The following is an 18,412-nucleotide window of genomic DNA, read 5'->3' as shown; positions in this document are numbered from 1 at the left end:
CTGCTCAAATTCATGTACTGTGTTTGGTGTTACTCAGTCCCCTCCGTTTTTGTTTTTCATGATACAGTCTCTTTTTAAGAGTTCAGGCCTGTTGTGTTGTGTACCATTCCACATTGTGGGTTTGCTGGGTTGTTCCCTGATGGTTGGACCTGGCTTACCCGTGGCATGGCTGGCGTGGCTGGTATGGCTGGCGTGGACACTGGTGTTGCCTGTGAAGGGGCTGTGCCAGTGCACTTGTCCCCTAGTAGAGACGCTGACTTGATCCCTGGGTTCAGGGATGGCCTCCAGAAGGTCAGACGTGCCCGTGAGCGAGGTGTGTCCCCTTGCAGCTAGCGACTGACCTGAGGGGGTGGCTTCGAGATGTGTGGATCCCCGGTGTCCAGTGCCTGCCTGCCTGGCCTGAATCAATCGTCGCTCTGCGGCCTGCCAGAGGGTGCCTGGCTGATTCCCTCATTCGTTTTCCAATTTGTCTGGTGAGAGCAATGTTCCTCCCCACTCCCACCCTGGTCTCTCTCTTTGTAATGTATCACTATAGACTCATGGGTCCTCCCCGCCCCCCAGTATGTTGTAATCCAGTAACATCATTGTTATTCTTTCTGTTGCTCAAGCTGTTGCTATTTGACCCACAGGAGCCTGTTTAAATGAACTCCTCTGTCATTTTCACATGATTCACTTAGTCTTTGAGCAATATCTTTTTAAACCTCTTTATTTCTATTATTTTGCTTTCTGTTCCTGTCTTCATTGATTGCATTCAGTGCAGTTTTTATTTTCAGATCTGTGTTTTTTGTTTCTTGAGGTTCCATTCGTGTCTTCCTTATGCCTCAGTCTCTCTCCTCCCCTCCTTGGACATGTGCAGAAACTAAGAGCTATTCTGACCCCGCAAGTTCATTCCATCGTCTTGGGTGCTTCTGGGTCTGGTTGTGTGGATTGGTTTTCTTGGAGCTGTGGGCCGTGTTTTCCTGGTAATTCTGTTGGGTGCCAGGCTTTGTGGTATTTTTGTCGCTGGGCACCGGCTGCTGCTTTCTGGTGGTGTTTGGTTGGTGGGATCGGTTGAATCCTTTCAAGCCCTGTTCTGAAGGCCTGATGGGGCCAGAACAATCTGACCGGCTGCCGAGGTGGCCCTTCTGAGGATTCTGCTGATGCCTCGTGCATGACCAGGCCTGTGCTCTGGCTGATGGGGGCTTCTTCCCGCCCGTATGGGTTCCTGCAAGTGCCCTGCCTTCTCTTCAGGAGCATTTCTCTCCTCTCAGGCTCAGGTAGTTTCTTTTCTCGCACGTGCAGCTCAAGGTCAGCGCTGTCCATGCTGCTCCCCAGCCCCTCAGATTTCGGCCGCCTCGGCCTCCCCACCTTCCATCTCAACCTCGTGACTCCGCAGGACAGGCAGCTCCGCTGGGCTTCACTACTGTGCCTTGGGCTCTGGCACTTGGCTGCTCCCTCCCTCCTCTCAAGACCTCTGTTTTTCGGCATCTGAACCTTTGTTTATTTCATCCAGTTTTCTGTTTATTTAAGGCAGGGGGGCAAACTCGAATCCTGTTCCTCTACCTGGGCCAGGAGGCAGTCTCATAAATTTCCTACCGTCTCCCTGGAGTGTTTCTTAGATTCACGTCCACCACTTTCCCGTTGTCAGCGTCCGAGGTCAATCAGGGTCCAGACGGCCAGCATTTCCTCTCCCCAGTCCTGCTGGATGATGATATCTTTCTAGTGCCTTAAGTTCCTTTAGTTTTTACAAAGTAAGAGTTGAACAGTATTTGGGATTTGTTATGTGTGATTGTGTGATGTGATTAGTACCAGTGATTAGAGTCTCCAGTAAAAACTGAAAATCATCTAGAAGGTGGTCACAGCACATATTTTCATAAAAAGTAGTTCATCCTTCCAACAACAAATGCAACTATTTAACATCATAATACTTTTTGGAGCCTGAAGTTACATTTGTTTCTTGGTGAGGATATTTTATGTTGTTTTGTGTAACAAGAGATTTAACCTTGAATGTTTTCATTAATTTTCAGGGGTCTGGGAGGAGAACTCATGAGACAAGCAGGTAGGTCTGAGCCACGGAGGCTGCAGATTTTGGGTTGTGGTCCTTTTTTCCCACCATTGAGGGAAGACAAAAAGTCCTAAGGGCATTTACTTCATTGCTTTCAACACTGTGAAGTTCCCTGATGGGTCCCTTTGCAGTGACAAGTGGCAGGGTGGTTTTCTGGTCAGAATTAGCATGGCGGTGTACCTGGCCTGCACATGGTAACTCCGGGGCTGCCTGCCCAGCCCACTGCTTCTCCTGTGTGTGTTCACTCGAGGCTCTAATTTTCAGCTTCTGTGGGTTTTGATATATTTTAGTAGCCACGGGGCTGCTGGCGGCTGGGGTGGGATGGGTGAGAGGGGGATGATAAAGTTAGGGATGTCGAATGTTGCCATCTTTCCCTCTTCAATACAATATTTAAATGTAACTGTAGAGCAAAGAACAGTTTTTAAGATTATATTTAAATGTTTGCAGGGAACTCAAGAGATGCCAACATGTAAATATCTAGATTTCTTGAAGCCTTTTCAGCTAAACCTACTAGAAAACCCAGGACTCTGTGCTGAATCAGGCGCCGGGTCAGTCCTGGCCCCATGCTGGGCCGGGGTCCGGGAGAGCCCCTCACCCAGGGAGGGGGAGGGTGGGCGGGGTCAGCTGGTGTCGATGTGACAGACGTGCCTTCAGCATTCTGGAGTTGCAGGGGGCGACCGCAGAATACGTCTGCTTGGCCAGGGACGCGGGCTGCTCGGCACCCCAGAGGGCGGGCGGGGCAGCATCTGCAGCCCTCCCTGCGCCTCGCTGTCCCCCTCCCGCCAGGCTGAAGTCACGTGTTGGGACCAGCCTGAGCTCTTGGGTGATCGGTGTGGTCCCCTGGCCTTATCTTCTGGACCCTTTGGTGCATGTGGTTGTTTGTTTCCGTCCTGGGACTCTTGTCCCCTTCTGGAGCATTCCACCCTGCCAGTTCCCACTGTTCCTTTTGGATCTTCTTGCCGTGCGCCCCTGCCTGTCCCCTCTGCCCCTCCAAGAGTTCATGTCTGCTAGTAGCCACTTGTCCCTGGGAAGGGGGTTACAGGGTCCCTTACTGCTCTCAGCTGTCCCAAATCCTCTTCCTCACAAAGAACTGCTGGCTTTCTTCTTCTGCCTCAGTCCTTGCTTGACTGGGATTCTCAGTTTTGATAGGAGGAGAGGTAGTGTGCAGATCCTTGGAGGGGCTGCACAGACAGCCTTGCTGAGCTTCCGGACACCCCCTGTACTCAGACCTCAGCTGGTCTGCAGGCCAGGAAGGTGATGCCTGGCCAGGCTCTGCTGCAACCCAGCTGCAAGGCCCTCCGCACGGCCCCCCACCACCCGGAGCTCCTGCTCTGATCTTCGTGCCCAGCCTGTGCATATTCAGGGCCCAGTGGCCACGGTGACTTCATGCAGGCCTGGCATGTCACACCTCCGTCCAAGGAGGAGCGGCGTGGCGAGTGGAGTCCTGGGGGAAGGGATGGCCCTGGCTGGTGGGAGGGTGTTGGGGTTCAGAGTGGCCACCAAGCTGGAGAGTGCTGGGCCTCTGGGTGGCCAGGTAGTTCCTTTGGCAGGGGGCAGGGCGTGTGTGGGGTGAGGCCTGGGTAGGACCGAGCACGGGCGCCAAGGGTGCAGTGAGGGCGTGTGGGCAGGGTCTCCCCCAGCCACAGCTGTCACAGAGCTCCTGACCGTACCGTGGCCTGGCAGCACACTGTCTGCCCAGGACTGCTCCACATGTCTGAGTCAGACCACATAGGAGACGCATTCCCACCTGAATGTGGGAAGAAGTCCTGGGCTCCTAGGAGCAGTGTGAGAAGCAGTGTCGTTAACAGGCCAGTCCACCGTGCACAGGCTCCTTGTCTCTGCCACTGGGGACCGACCGGCATTTGCCACCTGACGGCAGACAGGAGTGGTGCTGCTGGGTCCAGAGCACAAGAGGCCCGACCGGGGCCACGTGTGTGGGTCTGTGTGGAGGCGCACACACCTTCGAGGGGCAAGCCAGGGATGCAGGGTGACCCCAGCGGAGCAGACGACGGGTCCCCTCAGCGAGAAGGGGAAACGAAGCCGGAACGACTTCACAGGAAGCCAGACATCTCAGGAGAGCAGGGTTGACTGAGTCAAGGAGCTTGAGGACTCACTCTGCACTGCCCAGGTTGAGAGCAGAGATACCTGGGGCTGCCCTCCTGGACCCACAGATGTCAGAGCCAAGGCCACCTCGGGTGCGGAGGGAGGAACTGGGACAGGAGGCAGTGGGAGGGGAGCTGAACAGAGGTCCCTTCTAAAAGCGGTCCAGATGCTCGATTCTGGATGAGGCCTGCGGGACCTCGTGTCCCGGTTCATTACTGTCGAGTAAGGCACAGGCTTCCCTAAGGCGTCTTCAAGGGATGTAGTTTGCTTTTGGTGATTCTCTTTATGAATGTGAGGAGGGAAGCACAGACGTGTTGTAGACAGTCCACAAAACGGCACTAGGAAAGCCTGATTTCAGTTCCCGAGATGATTCCTAGTGGAACCGGCCGGTCTCAAGGATCTGAGGGGCCTCACCTTGTTTACGGATGGACTGCTGGTGACTCTGTGCAGGAACCCCCGTGTGAGCCCCCGACCACATGCACGCCTTGCTGAGGTCTGGGGCGCGAGTGGACGGGAAGGCCCGAGCCTGGTGCACAGGGCCAGCTGACCTGGTGTTCTGGCCACTATACCCACCCGACCCGGAGGGACCCGCCTGAGGCCCGCGTCTCTCGCCTCCTGCCTGCCCTCAGGGACTTCTCTGCTGGGAGGTTCGTCAGCTCAGTGTTCTCATGGGTTTCACCGGCGTTGCTGGAGCATGGACTCTGGAAGCATGAGCTGGCTTCTGCCGGCTGACACTCAGACTCTGAGTCGCTCCCCTGTGTGTCATCGACAGCTTGTGATCTGCAAACCGTTTCTGGGTTTAGGGGCTTGGCTTGGCCTGGGGTGGGGTGCAGGGCGTCTGTTTTTGTGTTGAAGCAGTGACTTTGCACAGAAACCATCGCTCACAGTGAAGAGGAAATAAAAAGATCACCCGTCATCCCAGCAGCTGGGGACAGCCACTGTTTCAGGGATTCCTTCACGGTGGTTGTTCCTTCCTTATTGGTTCATGTCTCAGGAAGTTGGGGTCATGTTGCATGTAGCCTCCCACGCCAGCTGGGTGAGCTGCTCACGGCTGCAGAGTGACTGCTGCGGCTGTGTCGCCCCGCCACCCGTCACAAACACCGTCAGAGCCCGGGAGAACTGCCTTCTTAGGACAGGGAGCGAGTGCCGGAAAGGATGTGCACTCCGGAGCGTTCCTGGGCCGCTGCCGCGTGCTTCCCAGAGTGTGCCGCCAGGCTGGCAGACACATGGAAGGGGAGGAGCAGGGACTGGCCACCTCTCGTTACTTCTTCTTGGGGACGGCGCTGGGAAGGTTTGAGGCTGAGTGGCTACTCCCCTCACATCCTCAGCTGTGTCTTATTGGCTGTTGAACCCATCTGTTGAATTCTTAATTCTTGTGTGTCTATCTTTCATAATTTCTGTTTATCTTTCATAGTTTCTGTATCCTTGTCATGGCTTTCAGTCATTTCTTTCACCTCTTTGAACACGATAAGCACAGTTTATAATCTGTCTCTAAAAAATACCATCATCTAGTCCTTCTGTGGTTCTGTTTGTAAAGGCCTGGATGTTGGGTATGAAAAATTACAGCAGTACTTTGAGGCCTAGAAACGTCTCCTCTCCCAGAGAACCTTTACCTTTGCTTCTGGCCAGACGTGGGGGATTCAGTGCTGGGCTTCAGCGAGCTGACCCAAACTTTACACTCACTTCTAGGGTGTGGTTCTTTGGATTCAAACCCCCCTAGAAGCCCTGGACTCCCAGATTTGTACCACCACCACCCCTTTGAGGCTCCTAGACGCCGTGGTTGTCTTCCTGGATTTTAGTGCCTCCTCCGGGGCCCCCGATACAGGTCAAGGAGAAGCTGCTCTCCTCGCTGGGCCTTCCCTCCCTTGCTGGCTCAGCAGTGACTCCGAGCACTTACTGTTTGATTTTAATTTTGTCCAGTGTTTTAAAAACGTCTTAGCTGTGGGGTGGTCTGTATTACCTAGTGTATTAGTTTTTTTAACCTTTTATTTTGAAATAATTGTCAACTCACAGGAAGTTATAAAGTCGGTATATAGAGCTCTTTGCTGCTTTCACCAGCACCGCCCCCCCCACCCGTGACAGCATCTTAGGGTATCATGTCAAAGCCGTGAAGTCAACGTTGGCGTCCTCCCCGCTAAACAGACAAAAGACCCCGCTCAGCTTTCAGCAGTTTTCACGTGCGTCCGGGTTTCTGCAGCTGTGCTCACAGGAGTCCAGCCAGCACCGGTGGGGGTGCAGGACTGCCCCCTGCGTGGCCTCCTGCTGCCCCTGCTTCGTGCCCTCCCTGTCTCCCGGGCAGCCACTGATCTCTGCTTGCCCCTGTACTTGGCCATTTTGAGCACGTTGTGTAGATGGAGTCCCGTGGTGTCCCCTTTTGGAGGCTGACTTTGTCCATAAGCATAATGACCCTGAGACCCATGCAGACAGTTCATGTGCTCATAGGTTGTCTTTCTTGTCTCCTTGTCTGGTTGCATCAGAGTTGTTTTTTTTAAAATTTATTTTATTTATTTATGGCTGTGTTGGGTCTTCGTTTCTTTGCGAGGGTTTTCTCTAGTTGTGGCAAGCGGGGGCCACTCTTCATCGCGGTGCGCGGGCCTCTCACTATCGCAGCCTCTCTTCTTGCGGAGCACAGGCTCCAGACGCGCAGGCTCAGTAATTGTGGCTCACGGGCCCAGCTGCTCCGCGGCATGTGGGATCCTCCCAGACCAGGGCTCGAACCCGCGTCCCCTGCACTGGCAGGCAGACTCCCAACCACTGTGCCACCAGGGAAGCCCCCAGAGTTTGTTTTAACCCTTTGCCCATGAAAGGACATTTGGGCTGATTCCAGCATTTGCTACTGTGAATAAGGCTGCCAAGAACATTTGCATACAGGTTTTTGTGTGAACATAACTTTTCATTTCTTGGGGATAAATGCCCAAGAGTTTCACTGCTGAGTCATATGGTTAAGTATATGTTTCCTTTTGTGAGAGACTGCCAGACTCTTTCCAGAGCGTCTGCACCATTTTACGTTCCCACCAGCGATGTGTGAGAGAGTTCCAGTTTCTCCACATGTCACCAGCACTCGGTATTGTCACTGTTTTTAACCTTGGCGGTCCTAGTAGGCTTGCGGTGATATTTCATTGTGGGTTCAATTTCATTTTCTTAACGGGTGGTGATGTTGAACATCTTCCCATGTGCTGTTTTTTTTCTTATTTTTTAACTTGATAAAATACATTTAAAGTTCATATGCAGGGAGAATATCCAAGAAAATTATTTTTAATAATAATGAGGCTTGGATTCTCCAGTCCTTAAGATGTCCTGTGAACTGCTCTGTTCAAAGCAGAATGGCATTTCTTAGGAGCAGGCGAATAGATTGGCAAAATAGAAGAGAGAATCGGAAGTAAAAACATATGTGGGATTTGACGTGTGACAAAGAAGACGTGTTTCCAACCTCGGTGAAGAGAGCAGTTTATTGAGTGGATGATGATGTCACAAGGGGCCGTGTGGAAGGAAACAAAACTGTGTCCCTACTGCACACGTATACAAAACTAAACTTCTAATGAACAGAAACTTAACTGATTAGCTAAAAACTTCAGTATAAAAAAATATAATTTAAAAAACTTCAAAGAAATTTTAGGAGACATTAGAGGATCATGTTGGTCCCTTAAAAAACTTCCTAATGTGGAAGTTTTCAAATTACACAAAGCAAAGAGAAATAGAGTAATGGGTCCCATGTATCGGGCCCCCAGCTTCAGTGAGCATCAGTATTTGCTCCTCTTGTTTTATCTGTTCCCTCAGCATATTCCTACCAGTCCCCACCCCAGAATTATAAAGCAGATGCAGACACTGTGTTGTAGTAACACTGTACTGGTTAGTTCTAACTGGTAAACACTTTCTTTTGTTTTTTAAATTTGTTTCGTTTTGGTTTTGGCTCTTGGCACATAACCACCTAACAGAATTAACAGTAGTTCTGCAGCTAGTAAAGAGCAACAGAAAATAGTTTGTTTAAATGAATATTAAAAGCTTTCGTATGGCGGAATAGACCATGTATAAAATTAGTAGACAAAACATAGATTTAGAGGTAATACTTGTACAGCAGTTGAAAGGTGAAGTTGTTATTTATAGGCTGCAAAGACTTTTAAAATTGCCAATAGAAGATAAGCAATCCATCTGAGAATTGGGCCATGCAGGTAAGTGGACACTTCACCTGAGCGTAGACCCAGGTGGGCTCTGAGTTGGTGACGGGTACCCAGCCTCATCTGGTCGCTGGGGAGATGCTGATTAGCTCCACGAGGAGGAAGCGTCTCCTCGATCACATTGGCTACGTCAGAGCTTGGTGGCCCTGCTGCCAGCGGGGTTCTCGCTCTGGAGTGTGCCTTGTTACAGTCTTGTCTTTTCAGGCTGCTGTGGGCGGTGTCTCTTATGATTAGAAATGTGCAGTCTTCTGCCCTGCAGGGCCACTCCTGGGACTCTGCACCAAAAAACGTGTAAGGGTGACGGGCAACCTGATGGGCAGACAGGCAGTCCGTGTGCCGACAGGGATGTGTGTTACCACCTTGTTTGAAGTGACGAAAACTGGAAGGAGAGCTTAGCCTGTCAGGAAATACTGAATAAATTGTTTTACAGCCACAGTGTGGGATGTTACCTGTCTACTAAAGAGCGTGGGCTCTCCAGCGGTTGGTTATGTTGTTAGAGAAGAAGAGCAGTTTGGCGGCAGGAGCCGTGTGCGAGGGTCTGTGTCCGTCCTGATTCTGCTGCAACATCCCGCCTCTGGCCCCCGGGCCCCCTTGTGCTCGACAGGGCCACGTTTGTGGTCACAGATAGTGTGAGTCAGGAGCTGTGAGGAGGAGGGATGGTGTCACTTTGTCGGGAGCCTTCCATGCTCACGCAGACTCTGCAGAGCTGGCTTCCTTACTAGCCTAGCAGCATTTCAGATGACGGCCGCCACCTGTCACTGGGGTCCCTGGGTGACAGTGACGGGCACCCCTGTTGATGCGTGACAGATGTACAGCGTGAACAGGGGGAGCCTTTGTTGCCGTGGACGCTGAGCTTGAGGCTTTGTTGCTGCGGTGTCACCCAGCCCAGCCTGGCCGTGTGGGGTGTCGGTGGTCTGTGACCCTCTGAGCATGGAGGGAGGTGCAGGAGCCATGCTCCAGCTCAGCTTAGTCTCAGGGTCAAGGTGGGAGCTCAGTGACAAAGAAGGAGTGGGGGCACAGAGCCGACAGGGAGGTGTGCCTGTGCCCTCTCAGCCTGTGAGGGTCCATGGGGGGGATCCCCAAAATGCATGGCCCCCACAATGTCAATGGTAGTTTTCTATTTTATTTTTCTGTAGTGTTAGATGTTTTTCAGCAAACGCAAATTACTTACTCAGTAGGAAGAAACCACTATGCTGTTTCTGTTTTAGTGACAAAGGTGGGAGTGCAGAGGCCGCCCTCTTATTGTGTCGTGAGTGGGCAGCATGAGGAGTTGTGCGGTCACGATGGGCCGGGGCACATGGCCTGTTGGCAGGTGTCGGCGGGTGCCGGGCGATGCGTTGGGCAGGTCAGGTCACTGCAGTGGTCCCCATGGTGGAGCCCCCTTGGTGGCGGGACCATCACGGTGAGGCCGCCAGACGGAAGCTCAGGCATCCTTGCAGTCGTGGCCAGTCAGTAGCTATACTGGCCATGTTCCCACCCACGGAAGTGGTAGTTCAGTTATAAACACGGACACTACATTATTCACAGAGGTGGGGAATTTACCAGAGCTTTGAGTACCGCAGCTCACCTGGGGACCACCCTATGGGGATGATAAATGTTACCTCCTCTGACCCTGTCCTGACCCTGGTGCTGACCTGAGACCAGGGCATCTCCTTTGTCTTTGGAGCCCCCGTGCCCCAGGAGAACCTGCTTCTCTGTGGTCCTCACTGGGCAGGTGCCTGCTGTTCATCCACAGCTCCTGGTAACCTGTGGGTGTCGATGGCCCAGCAGCCAAGTCCTCTGCATTGAGTCATCTTTGGGGATTCGTATGGGGGTCAAACCTGCAGCCTCCATGTGGCACTCCCTTGACTGGGTGGGGCTCCCTGAGGGCACCCACTTGATGCTGCTCCTCGTGGGTCCTGGCGCTGCCCCTGAGCCTGGGCCAGGTCTGGTGCTGAGGCCACTCTGGGGGCTTGCTTCCCGACACCAGCACCAAGGCATGGGGAGGGGGTGGGGGGGGGGAGTTGGTGTTGCAGCTCTGGGCTCAGGTGTAGCAGGGTAGGTGCTGTGATGAGCACTTATGGGGAAGTGACATTGTGTTCATCCTTTTTCTTCCTAGTGTGCATTTTAATAGAAAACTTGTCCCTTTCCAAAATGCCCTTCAGAGGTGACGCCGTGATCGGTAAGTGCCTCTCTTCTCCAGTGATTCACATTGTGGCCTTTTCTTCCAGAACTACTTCAGCTTAAAAAGTGAAGACCAACCTGTTAGGGTAGACGGGAAAGTTCCATCCTGTTAGAATCCTTGTTTTGAAGTTGCTGTAAGAACCCATTGTAAACAGTGAGCGTCCACCAGACTCTCCCCACAAAAACAGAGACTCTCCCTTCTCTTCCAAGGGGTCAAGCTCCTTCCTTAGAGCTGCTGACTGGGGCTCTGCCTGTCACGGCCGTGCCCAGCACCCGGCATTCTCGGCTGTTCCTCCCCCAGATGGATGGTGCAAGCCTGAGGGGCACTCTCTCGCAGGATGAGGGGAGGGCCAGCAGTTGCCACGGCTCTCCCTGGGGGTGGCGGCCAGGCCCTGTGCGGGTCTGGGAGCCTCTCCACATTCCGTGGCACCTGGCCACAGAGAAGCAGTAAGAAAAGCCTCGGGGTCACCTCCACCACTGGGCTGTCCTGGCTCTTTGGTCTGCAGCCTCAGAAGTTCTGTAACTTGAAAAAAAATTGAATAGATTTAGTGTTTGTTTCCAAGTATTGGATCTAATTGAATTGAATGGGTTTTTATTGGTGGGGGTCTGGGGGGATTGTTCGGGGGAGAGGTACAGGAAAAGACCACCTGAAGCTTGAAGGTGTAATAAAAGAACAGAAACTTCCCCACATGACAGTTTTCACATTTCAACAGTGGAAAGAAGACTTTCCACCTTTAGGTGGAGAGGGTGAGGGCCTTTAGAATTTTGTTCAATCTGGAGAACGTGTACCTTAGGTTTCCTCCAGGTTCCTCTCAAAGATCACCATCTACTTTGACTTGAGAGGTAGAAGAAGATCTGTGTGTTGTTGTTTTTAATTTCATACAAATGTTCTTTACTGACTGAATGAATCTGTCTCTTTGACAGATGGTTGGCAGTGGCTGATAAACGACACCTTGAGAAACCTTCACCTCATTTCAAGTCACTCTCGACAACAGATAAAGGTGTGGGGAGCGAGGGCTTTCTGGCTGTTGCACTGTGTAGAAATAATTACTTATTTTAGTGTTTATTTCAAAGGGCTGCGTGCATTATGAGTTCCTTTTATAGACCAACATGATTGATAAATGTCATAATTACATTTGGAATTCTGGATGATACTGTCTTTGTAATTTATGATCAAGAACACTAATGCAGCCATTATTTACCAGAATATTTAAATTTTTTATTACTGTTTCTGGCTTTATTAATTATATTTACCTTATAAACATTTCCCCTATACACTCTCTGTCCTATTGAGCAGTAGAATTTTAGGATTGGAAGCTCTGTTCGTGATGCTCATGTACCGATGAGCAAACTGCATCCAGAATCATGTCAGCACGTCAGCGTTAGTCATTTCGAGCGAGCAAGAGTGTGTGTGTGTGTGTGTGTGTGTGTCCCCGTCCCAGTGGCCACTACTGTCCTGCCCCAGGACAGGTGAACTTTGGACTAGCAGCATTGCAACCCCTAACCCCTTGCAGAGATAACAGTCTTGGGTGTTGTTAATGACCAGGCTTTGATATTGAGGATGAAGGAGTGAAAGTACATATTGGTCTCCTTTACAGTTCTCCAGCCTCCTGTGTGTCTCAGCATTTCTGCTGGGTTAATAGAACAAATCTTCAGTCCCTCTCCCTTTTTTAAAGTAACTTTATCATTCTGTAGAATCCAGGTACAGTTTTACTAGTTGAATTTGAGTTCTTCACAATCAGTGCCTTAGAATTTCCTTTTAAAAACATATTCATAGTTGATTCATACCAGTCGTGACCATGGTTTGGTCTGCTCCTCTGATTTGTACGAGGACATCCCTCCCCCAGCACCTCTGCCAGGGCTCCCTGGTTTGGGGGAGCAGCAGGAAGAGCACATGAACCCCGCATTTGCCCCTGACTGTCTGTACGATCGAGAAAGGCTTAGGTGAGTGACCGTGGAGGCGACAGGAGGGGCCGAGGGTCCTGCGTGCGGTGTGAGCCCCGCACCTGCGCTTTGTCCCTCTCACTGCCCCACCCTCAGATTGGCCCTTCCTCCTCCTCGTCCAGCCCCTCCTGTTCCCAGCACCCATGGATCCCAACTCCTCTCCAAACGAGGTCTGTACATGGCTCGCCTGGGGGCCTTGCCACGTTGCTTCTGGGTGTTTACCACACTTTTCCTTCATTACTTCTGCTGGGAAAGAATAAAATGCCACGTTTTATTGTTACCTGTTCACATTGGAAGACATGGAATTTGCATTGTATGGAGGAAATAATCGTTTTCTCTTCAGTGTATTAGTTGCAGAGAATATTAAAGTTATGACTGTATGTGACCGATGACCAGCAGATGCACCGGAAGGGATGACGTCATTCAGCCTCTGGGTCTTTCAAACCGAGTCACTGGCCTGATCGCAGGGCTGCCCGGCTGCTCCTGGGCCGGGAGCCTGCTGCTCACTCTCATCTGCTTCGTTTCAGGAGGCCGCTGTGTCGGCCCTGGCGGCCCTCTGCAACGAGTACCTCTCTGGGGAGGCGGACTCCACCGCGCAGGGTGAGTGGGCGCCTGCACTCGGGCGCATCCTCCGCGGCTGGGGTGGTGGGCGGTGCCCTGGGTGCCCCTCCCACTGCCCCTCCCGCTGCGGTGTGGATGGGGCCTGGGGGGGGGCGGGGGAGAGCGGGCTCCAGGCCGTGGAGACACCGCCTCCTCCTCAGCCCGTCCCACCCTCACCTGGCGCCCAGAGGGGCTCTGCAGGCCACGCGGGGTCCACTTGCCTGGATTTTACCACTTTACGTGTAGAATCAACTCTTACTTACTTCAGCAGCGTTTGCTTAAATTCTGTTTTTAAGTCCGCTTTCCCCCATTTTGTGCTTTGGAGGCTCCCGTTACCATGGTTGCGCTCCCTGTCTCTGTGGAGGCCGCTCTTCCATCCTGTCCCTTGGTGCCCGGCCTTCATCATCGGGTGACTGTTTTCCACACTCGTTTCCCAGGCTCTGTCAGCTCAGAGTTGTCTGCTTCTGCTGTCCTGCCACATCCTCCTGATTTCATGCTTTCTCCTTGGAGTCTGTTCATTTAGTGATTACTTCATTGACTTTTCTATTTCACTGTAGTGTGTTTTAGAATTTTTGTGTGACCCATGGCAGCGCTTTTCTGGCAAGTGTCCTTCACGTGTTAACACTTCTGCTCTTTTCCTCTTCATGGGAACAGTGTCGGTGTAGCTGCCTCACTACACGTCATTGCATCAGTCGGGTTTTCCAGAACCACCTCTAAGCTGGAGTTTATCTCACACATCACATGGTCCTGTTTGTAGGGTCTAGTTCAAGAGTGTTAGTTTTGTATGAAGAAGCTTCATATTCACATGTTATGTGGCCCCGTAGCTTTCCTTTATACCATTATATAGAACATGCACTACAGTTACTTCAAAAGTAAAACACTTTAAAAATTATCGTAAGTGTAGAAGAATCATGAGTGCAATAGTCTAAATCTACTTTCTGTGAATTTTTTCAAAAATAAGAAAATATTCTGTAATTTGATCTTCTGACAGACTTTCCAAATTAATGATGTTACACTATGTTCCTTTACCGTAGGCAATTTTACATAAAGAGACAGAAAGCACAGTTGGTCTTCTGTATCTGCGGGTTCCACATCCAGAAAGTTCCAAAAAGTAAAATTTGAATTTTCTGTGTAGGCACCTATTTGCATAACATTGACATTATATTTACAGCGATTGACACAGCACTGGCATTGTGTTAAGTATCACACATCACCAAAGATGATTTAAAGCGTATGGGAAGTGTGCGTGGGTTATATGCAAACACTGCGCCATTTTATAAAAGAGACTTGAGCATCTGTGGATTTTGGTTTCCTCGGGGGGTTCTGGAACCAGTCCCTGTTGGATATTGAGGGACTACTGTAATGTTACTTTATATTAAATTGGGATGATCAAGTCATATTTTACTTTTTGCCTAAGAAAAGGGTAACATGTCATGTCACTCTGACTATAAAAACAAACGACATTCTGAAATTAACATGTTATGTTAAAACTCAAGTGAGTTGTAGAGAAGGATTTTCATGCTGTTGCTGAAGTGTGTTGTTTTAAGTTCCACCAAAGATAAAACCTTAGTGTACATACGAGTGGAGTTCCAGCTTTTTTTTCCTATCCTAATATATGAGGATGTAAGGTTTTCACATTCACGTCATAGAAGTCATGCTTCGTTGAAATGTAGGCAGTGATAACAAGAATCTCTTCGGTTGTGGTAGGTAACAGAGTAAGGGTGTCTGGCCTTTCTTGACTTTCTGAGCTGCGTTTTCAGAACAGATCTGGTTTTTCCACTTCACTTCCTAGAATTCTTGAATCACGCCCTGGACTTTCAGGGCCCTCTTTCCCATTTCTCCCTCTCACAACCTCAGTTCCAGGTACTCTTGCAGTTCCCATGACGGGCTTTTTCCCGTGTGGGAAGGTCTGTTTTCCCAGCCCCGTGCTCTGACTCAGCCTGGCTGACTGCTCTGCCTGTTTCTGCCCAACCAGCCATGGGCGTCTCGTGAGGAGCAGTCCCTGCACCCCCGCTGTGTCCGAGCGCTCAGCCCTGGGGGTCCAGCTTGGGACCACGTTTGCTCTCCGTCTTTGAGGAAGTGTCCTCATTTCTGAGGAAGGTATTTGTGTTCTCAGTGAATAAAAAATGAAAGTTTGACTGTGTTGACTACTGTTAAAACTGTCTTGGCTTTATTTTCCCAGGAGTGAAATCATGTATTAAAATGCTTACGAAAACCTTAAAACCACCCAATAAGTACTCTTTTCTTCAATCTGTTTTGATTTACACCACTTTGAAAATACATCTACTTTAGGAGCCTAAGTAGCCCCTCCCTTCTTCCTTCAGCACTGTTTGCTTGTGTTCTGGAACGTATGTGAAGAGTGTGTCTTGTGGATAATGGACAACAGTGGTCACCTTCTGGTTCCATCTTTTCAGAGGAGCTGGTAAAGCAGTATCTCGCCGAACTTCAGAGCCCCGAGGAGATGGCTCGCTGTGGCTTCGCCCTGGCCTTGGGCGCCCTGCCGGCCTTTGTCCTGAAGGGCCGGCTCCGGCAGGTGAGGCTGGCCTGAGCATGGCGGGGTGTCGTGTGAGACGCAAGTGGGGTTTGTGGGCGGAAGGAATTCCTGAAAGCCAGCACGTGTGTGCACAAGAAAGGGTATGGGAGCACCGGGGGCAGCAAGTGGTCTTTGAGAGGCCGGTTAATGTTCTCGCCTGAAGGCGACTCGGGATTGCTGACTCCCAGGCTGGGTAGGGAGCTGCGGCCTCCGTGGAAACACACCTGGCCTTTACTTGTCTGTGGTGCATCACCCAGTGTTTTCTGTGTTAACGAATGTCTCCAGCCTTGTCTGGAAATGCTGGCCTCCCCTGTGGCCGTGGTGAAGGGCGCTGGGTCTCCCACCCCAGGACTCCTCCTTGGGGAGCTGCCCTTTCTCCCCAGCACTGGGCCCTGTGTTTCTGGCATGGCTGGGGGCAGGGGGGGTTCTCCCTTGAGCTCCACCGTCCTTGGCCTGTCTCCTTTCAGGGGTGATCTGTCAGCTCTCCTGACACCCCGACTTGGGTCCTGAGCTCCCGGGAGAGTGGGTGCCAGAGTCAGACCCTGGAGACCCAGCTGGCCTCAGCCCACCAAACTCTTATGCTTACGCGCCCCTCTCCCTTAACTCAGACATCAGTCATGGTCCTGCCAGCCCACCTCCCAGATGTCGCTGCTGCCAAGTGCCTGGCACACACATGCCCCTCACCTGTATCACCTGCCCCTGCTCAGGACACTTTGGGATCTGACGCACTAGACCAACTTACGTACCGAGAGTGGGGACAGACCATCCAAAGCCTGCTCTGGGGCTTATGTGTTTGAAACACCTGGCTTTTAGAACTGAACTGTTCCTTGGAGAAGTAACTGGTGGAGATGTGAGAAGCCAGGTGCTTTGTGTGCCCTGTGCTTCAGCTCCAAGCCGGGGGCAGAAGGGGATGCTGGCCGCGAGTGCAGGGTCTTGCCCCGGAGGAGGAGGCAGATCTGCAGAGGCCGCCTGGGCGCCAGGGGGTGGGGTGGGGGTGGGAGCCCAGCAGTGGGAAGGGTTGGGGGCAACCCCCTGTCCCCACACCGTGTGTTCTTTGGGGCGCATGGCCCACCCGGGTGGCCACCAGCCATGCTGTGCTGCATTCTGGGAGCAGCAGGGCACCAGGCCAGGTCTCCACTTGCATGGAAAGTACATTCATCTTGAGACTGACAGTTCTGTTGATGACTTGTCATTGCTTTTCAGGTTCTAGCAGGCTTGAGGGCTGTTACCCACATTTCTCCCAAGGACGTGAGCTTTGCCGAGTCCAGGCGGGATGCTTTGAAGGCAATCGCTAGGTGAGCCCTGCAGGTTTTCCTCCCCAACGTCGCTGTTCTCTCGGAAGCCAGTGACCGAGCATGAAGGGATGTTCACGGCAGTTTGTGTGAGAAGCCCAGTCTTGGGGGCTGAATCTACTTTGAGGCAAATGTTATTTTTTATTTTCTAGTTTCTTCTCTCTTCAGAGGATTGTCCAAGAACATTTCAGCTCCTAGAGGATCGTTACAGTTTTGTCATAATTATAATGAATATTAAACCCATAGCGCACTTATCTCTGTGCTTTGGGGACACTGGACCTGCTCAGGGACTGGGGCTGAGCTTTCCACTCGAGACCGCGGCCCCCAGGACGGGGAGTGGCACATGTGGAGGGAACGCTGACGCTAGTCACACACGCACACGTCGGGAGGGGCCGCCCTTTCTCTCCCCACGAGCCTGGGTGGAGCCCCTTCTGCGGGGGGCGGTGGGGTAGGAGGGACCAGCCACAGATCCCCCCAACCCATCCACCCCGTGCACCCTGAAACGGTAGACACTAGAAATGTGGTTTGGAGAAGAGCGTCACTCAGCATTACATCAGTGTGGGAGAAACTTGGGGATTCTGAGTCTGCCTCCGAGTTATGGGTCTGTTCAGAGGTCATCCTGTCAGGAAAGACACATCAGGCCAAAATGATGAGAGAGACAGGAGAGCTTGCATGGGATTTGCAGACATTAGCTATGTTTCCCATGTTTTTAATTTCAGGATTTGCCAGACTGTCGGTGTGCAAGCAGAAGGGACTCCAGACGAGGTTGTGTGCAGAGAGGACGTTGCCCAGGTTTACTGCACGTTGCTGGGCTGTCTGAGCGATTACACCACCGACAGCCGCGGGGACGTGGGAGCATGGTGAGACGGACGCGTCACCCTCATTCCCTGCTCCTCTCAGGAATGTCCTGCCGAGGCCAGAGACGGGGCGTTCATGCTGCTGCCCTGGCCCCAGCCCAGACCCTTTATTCCCAGGGCAGCCGGGGTTTCCGTCCCCGTCTCTTGTGTGTGCATCCTCCTCTTTTTTTTTTTTTTTTTTTTTAATATTTATTTATTTATTTAATTTTTTGGCTGCGTTGGGTCTTAGTTGCAGCATGCGAGATCTTTTGTTGCAGCGTGGGCTTCTCTCTAGTTGTGGCTCTCGTGCTCAATACTTGCGGCGTGCGGGCTTAGTTGCCCCGCGGCAAGTGGGATCTTAGTTCCTTGCCCAGGGATCGAACCCGCGTCCCCTGCATTGGAAGGTGGGTTCTTAACCACTGGACCACCAGGGAAGTCCCTGTCCTACTCTTCACTGAAAAAAAAAAATTAACTTCATAAAATACAAACATTGTTGTGTCTCCCTCGTCTAAGCCCCAGTTGTCTGCTCTCCAGTTTTACCTAATAAAGTTCACGCAAAGCCCCCACGCAACTGTTTAAAGCAGGAAGGATCTGAAACCATTTTGGGGAAGGGGAGTAGGGAGCACCTGGGCAGTTCTCCAGGGATCCCGTTGTATATCATCATCTTGGCTCCTGCCTGATTAGGAATAAGACTTGAGGTGCACAGACTTCAGTCTTGGGAG

At 51.7% G+C, this 18,412-nt stretch overlaps 1 protein-coding gene across 1 annotated transcript in view; it reads left to right on the top strand.

Annotated features, from left to right (window-relative positions):
- Positions 1-18,412, top strand: part of TBCD (tubulin folding cofactor D) — a 175,908-nt gene that overhangs the window by 137,317 nt on the left and 20,179 nt on the right. Inside the window, exons 23-29 of the mRNA XM_007185929.2 lie at positions 2,007-2,038; positions 10,421-10,483; positions 11,410-11,486; positions 12,957-13,029; positions 15,444-15,562; positions 16,766-16,857; positions 17,574-17,714. Coding sequence (XP_007185991.2) covers positions 2,007-2,038; positions 10,421-10,483; positions 11,410-11,486; positions 12,957-13,029; positions 15,444-15,562; positions 16,766-16,857; positions 17,574-17,714 — 597 coding nt within the window. The remainder of the gene's footprint in view (positions 1-2,006; positions 2,039-10,420; positions 10,484-11,409; positions 11,487-12,956; positions 13,030-15,443; positions 15,563-16,765; positions 16,858-17,573; positions 17,715-18,412) is intronic.

The sequence above is a fragment of the Balaenoptera acutorostrata genome, chromosome 20, assembly GCF_949987535.1.
Source record: "Balaenoptera acutorostrata chromosome 20, mBalAcu1.1, whole genome shotgun sequence".
In the NCBI taxonomy this organism is placed as follows: Eukaryota; Metazoa; Chordata; class Mammalia; order Artiodactyla; family Balaenopteridae; genus Balaenoptera; species Balaenoptera acutorostrata.
The sequence above is the reverse complement of the archived record's forward strand: the minus strand, read 5'-3'. Positions and strand labels throughout refer to the sequence as shown.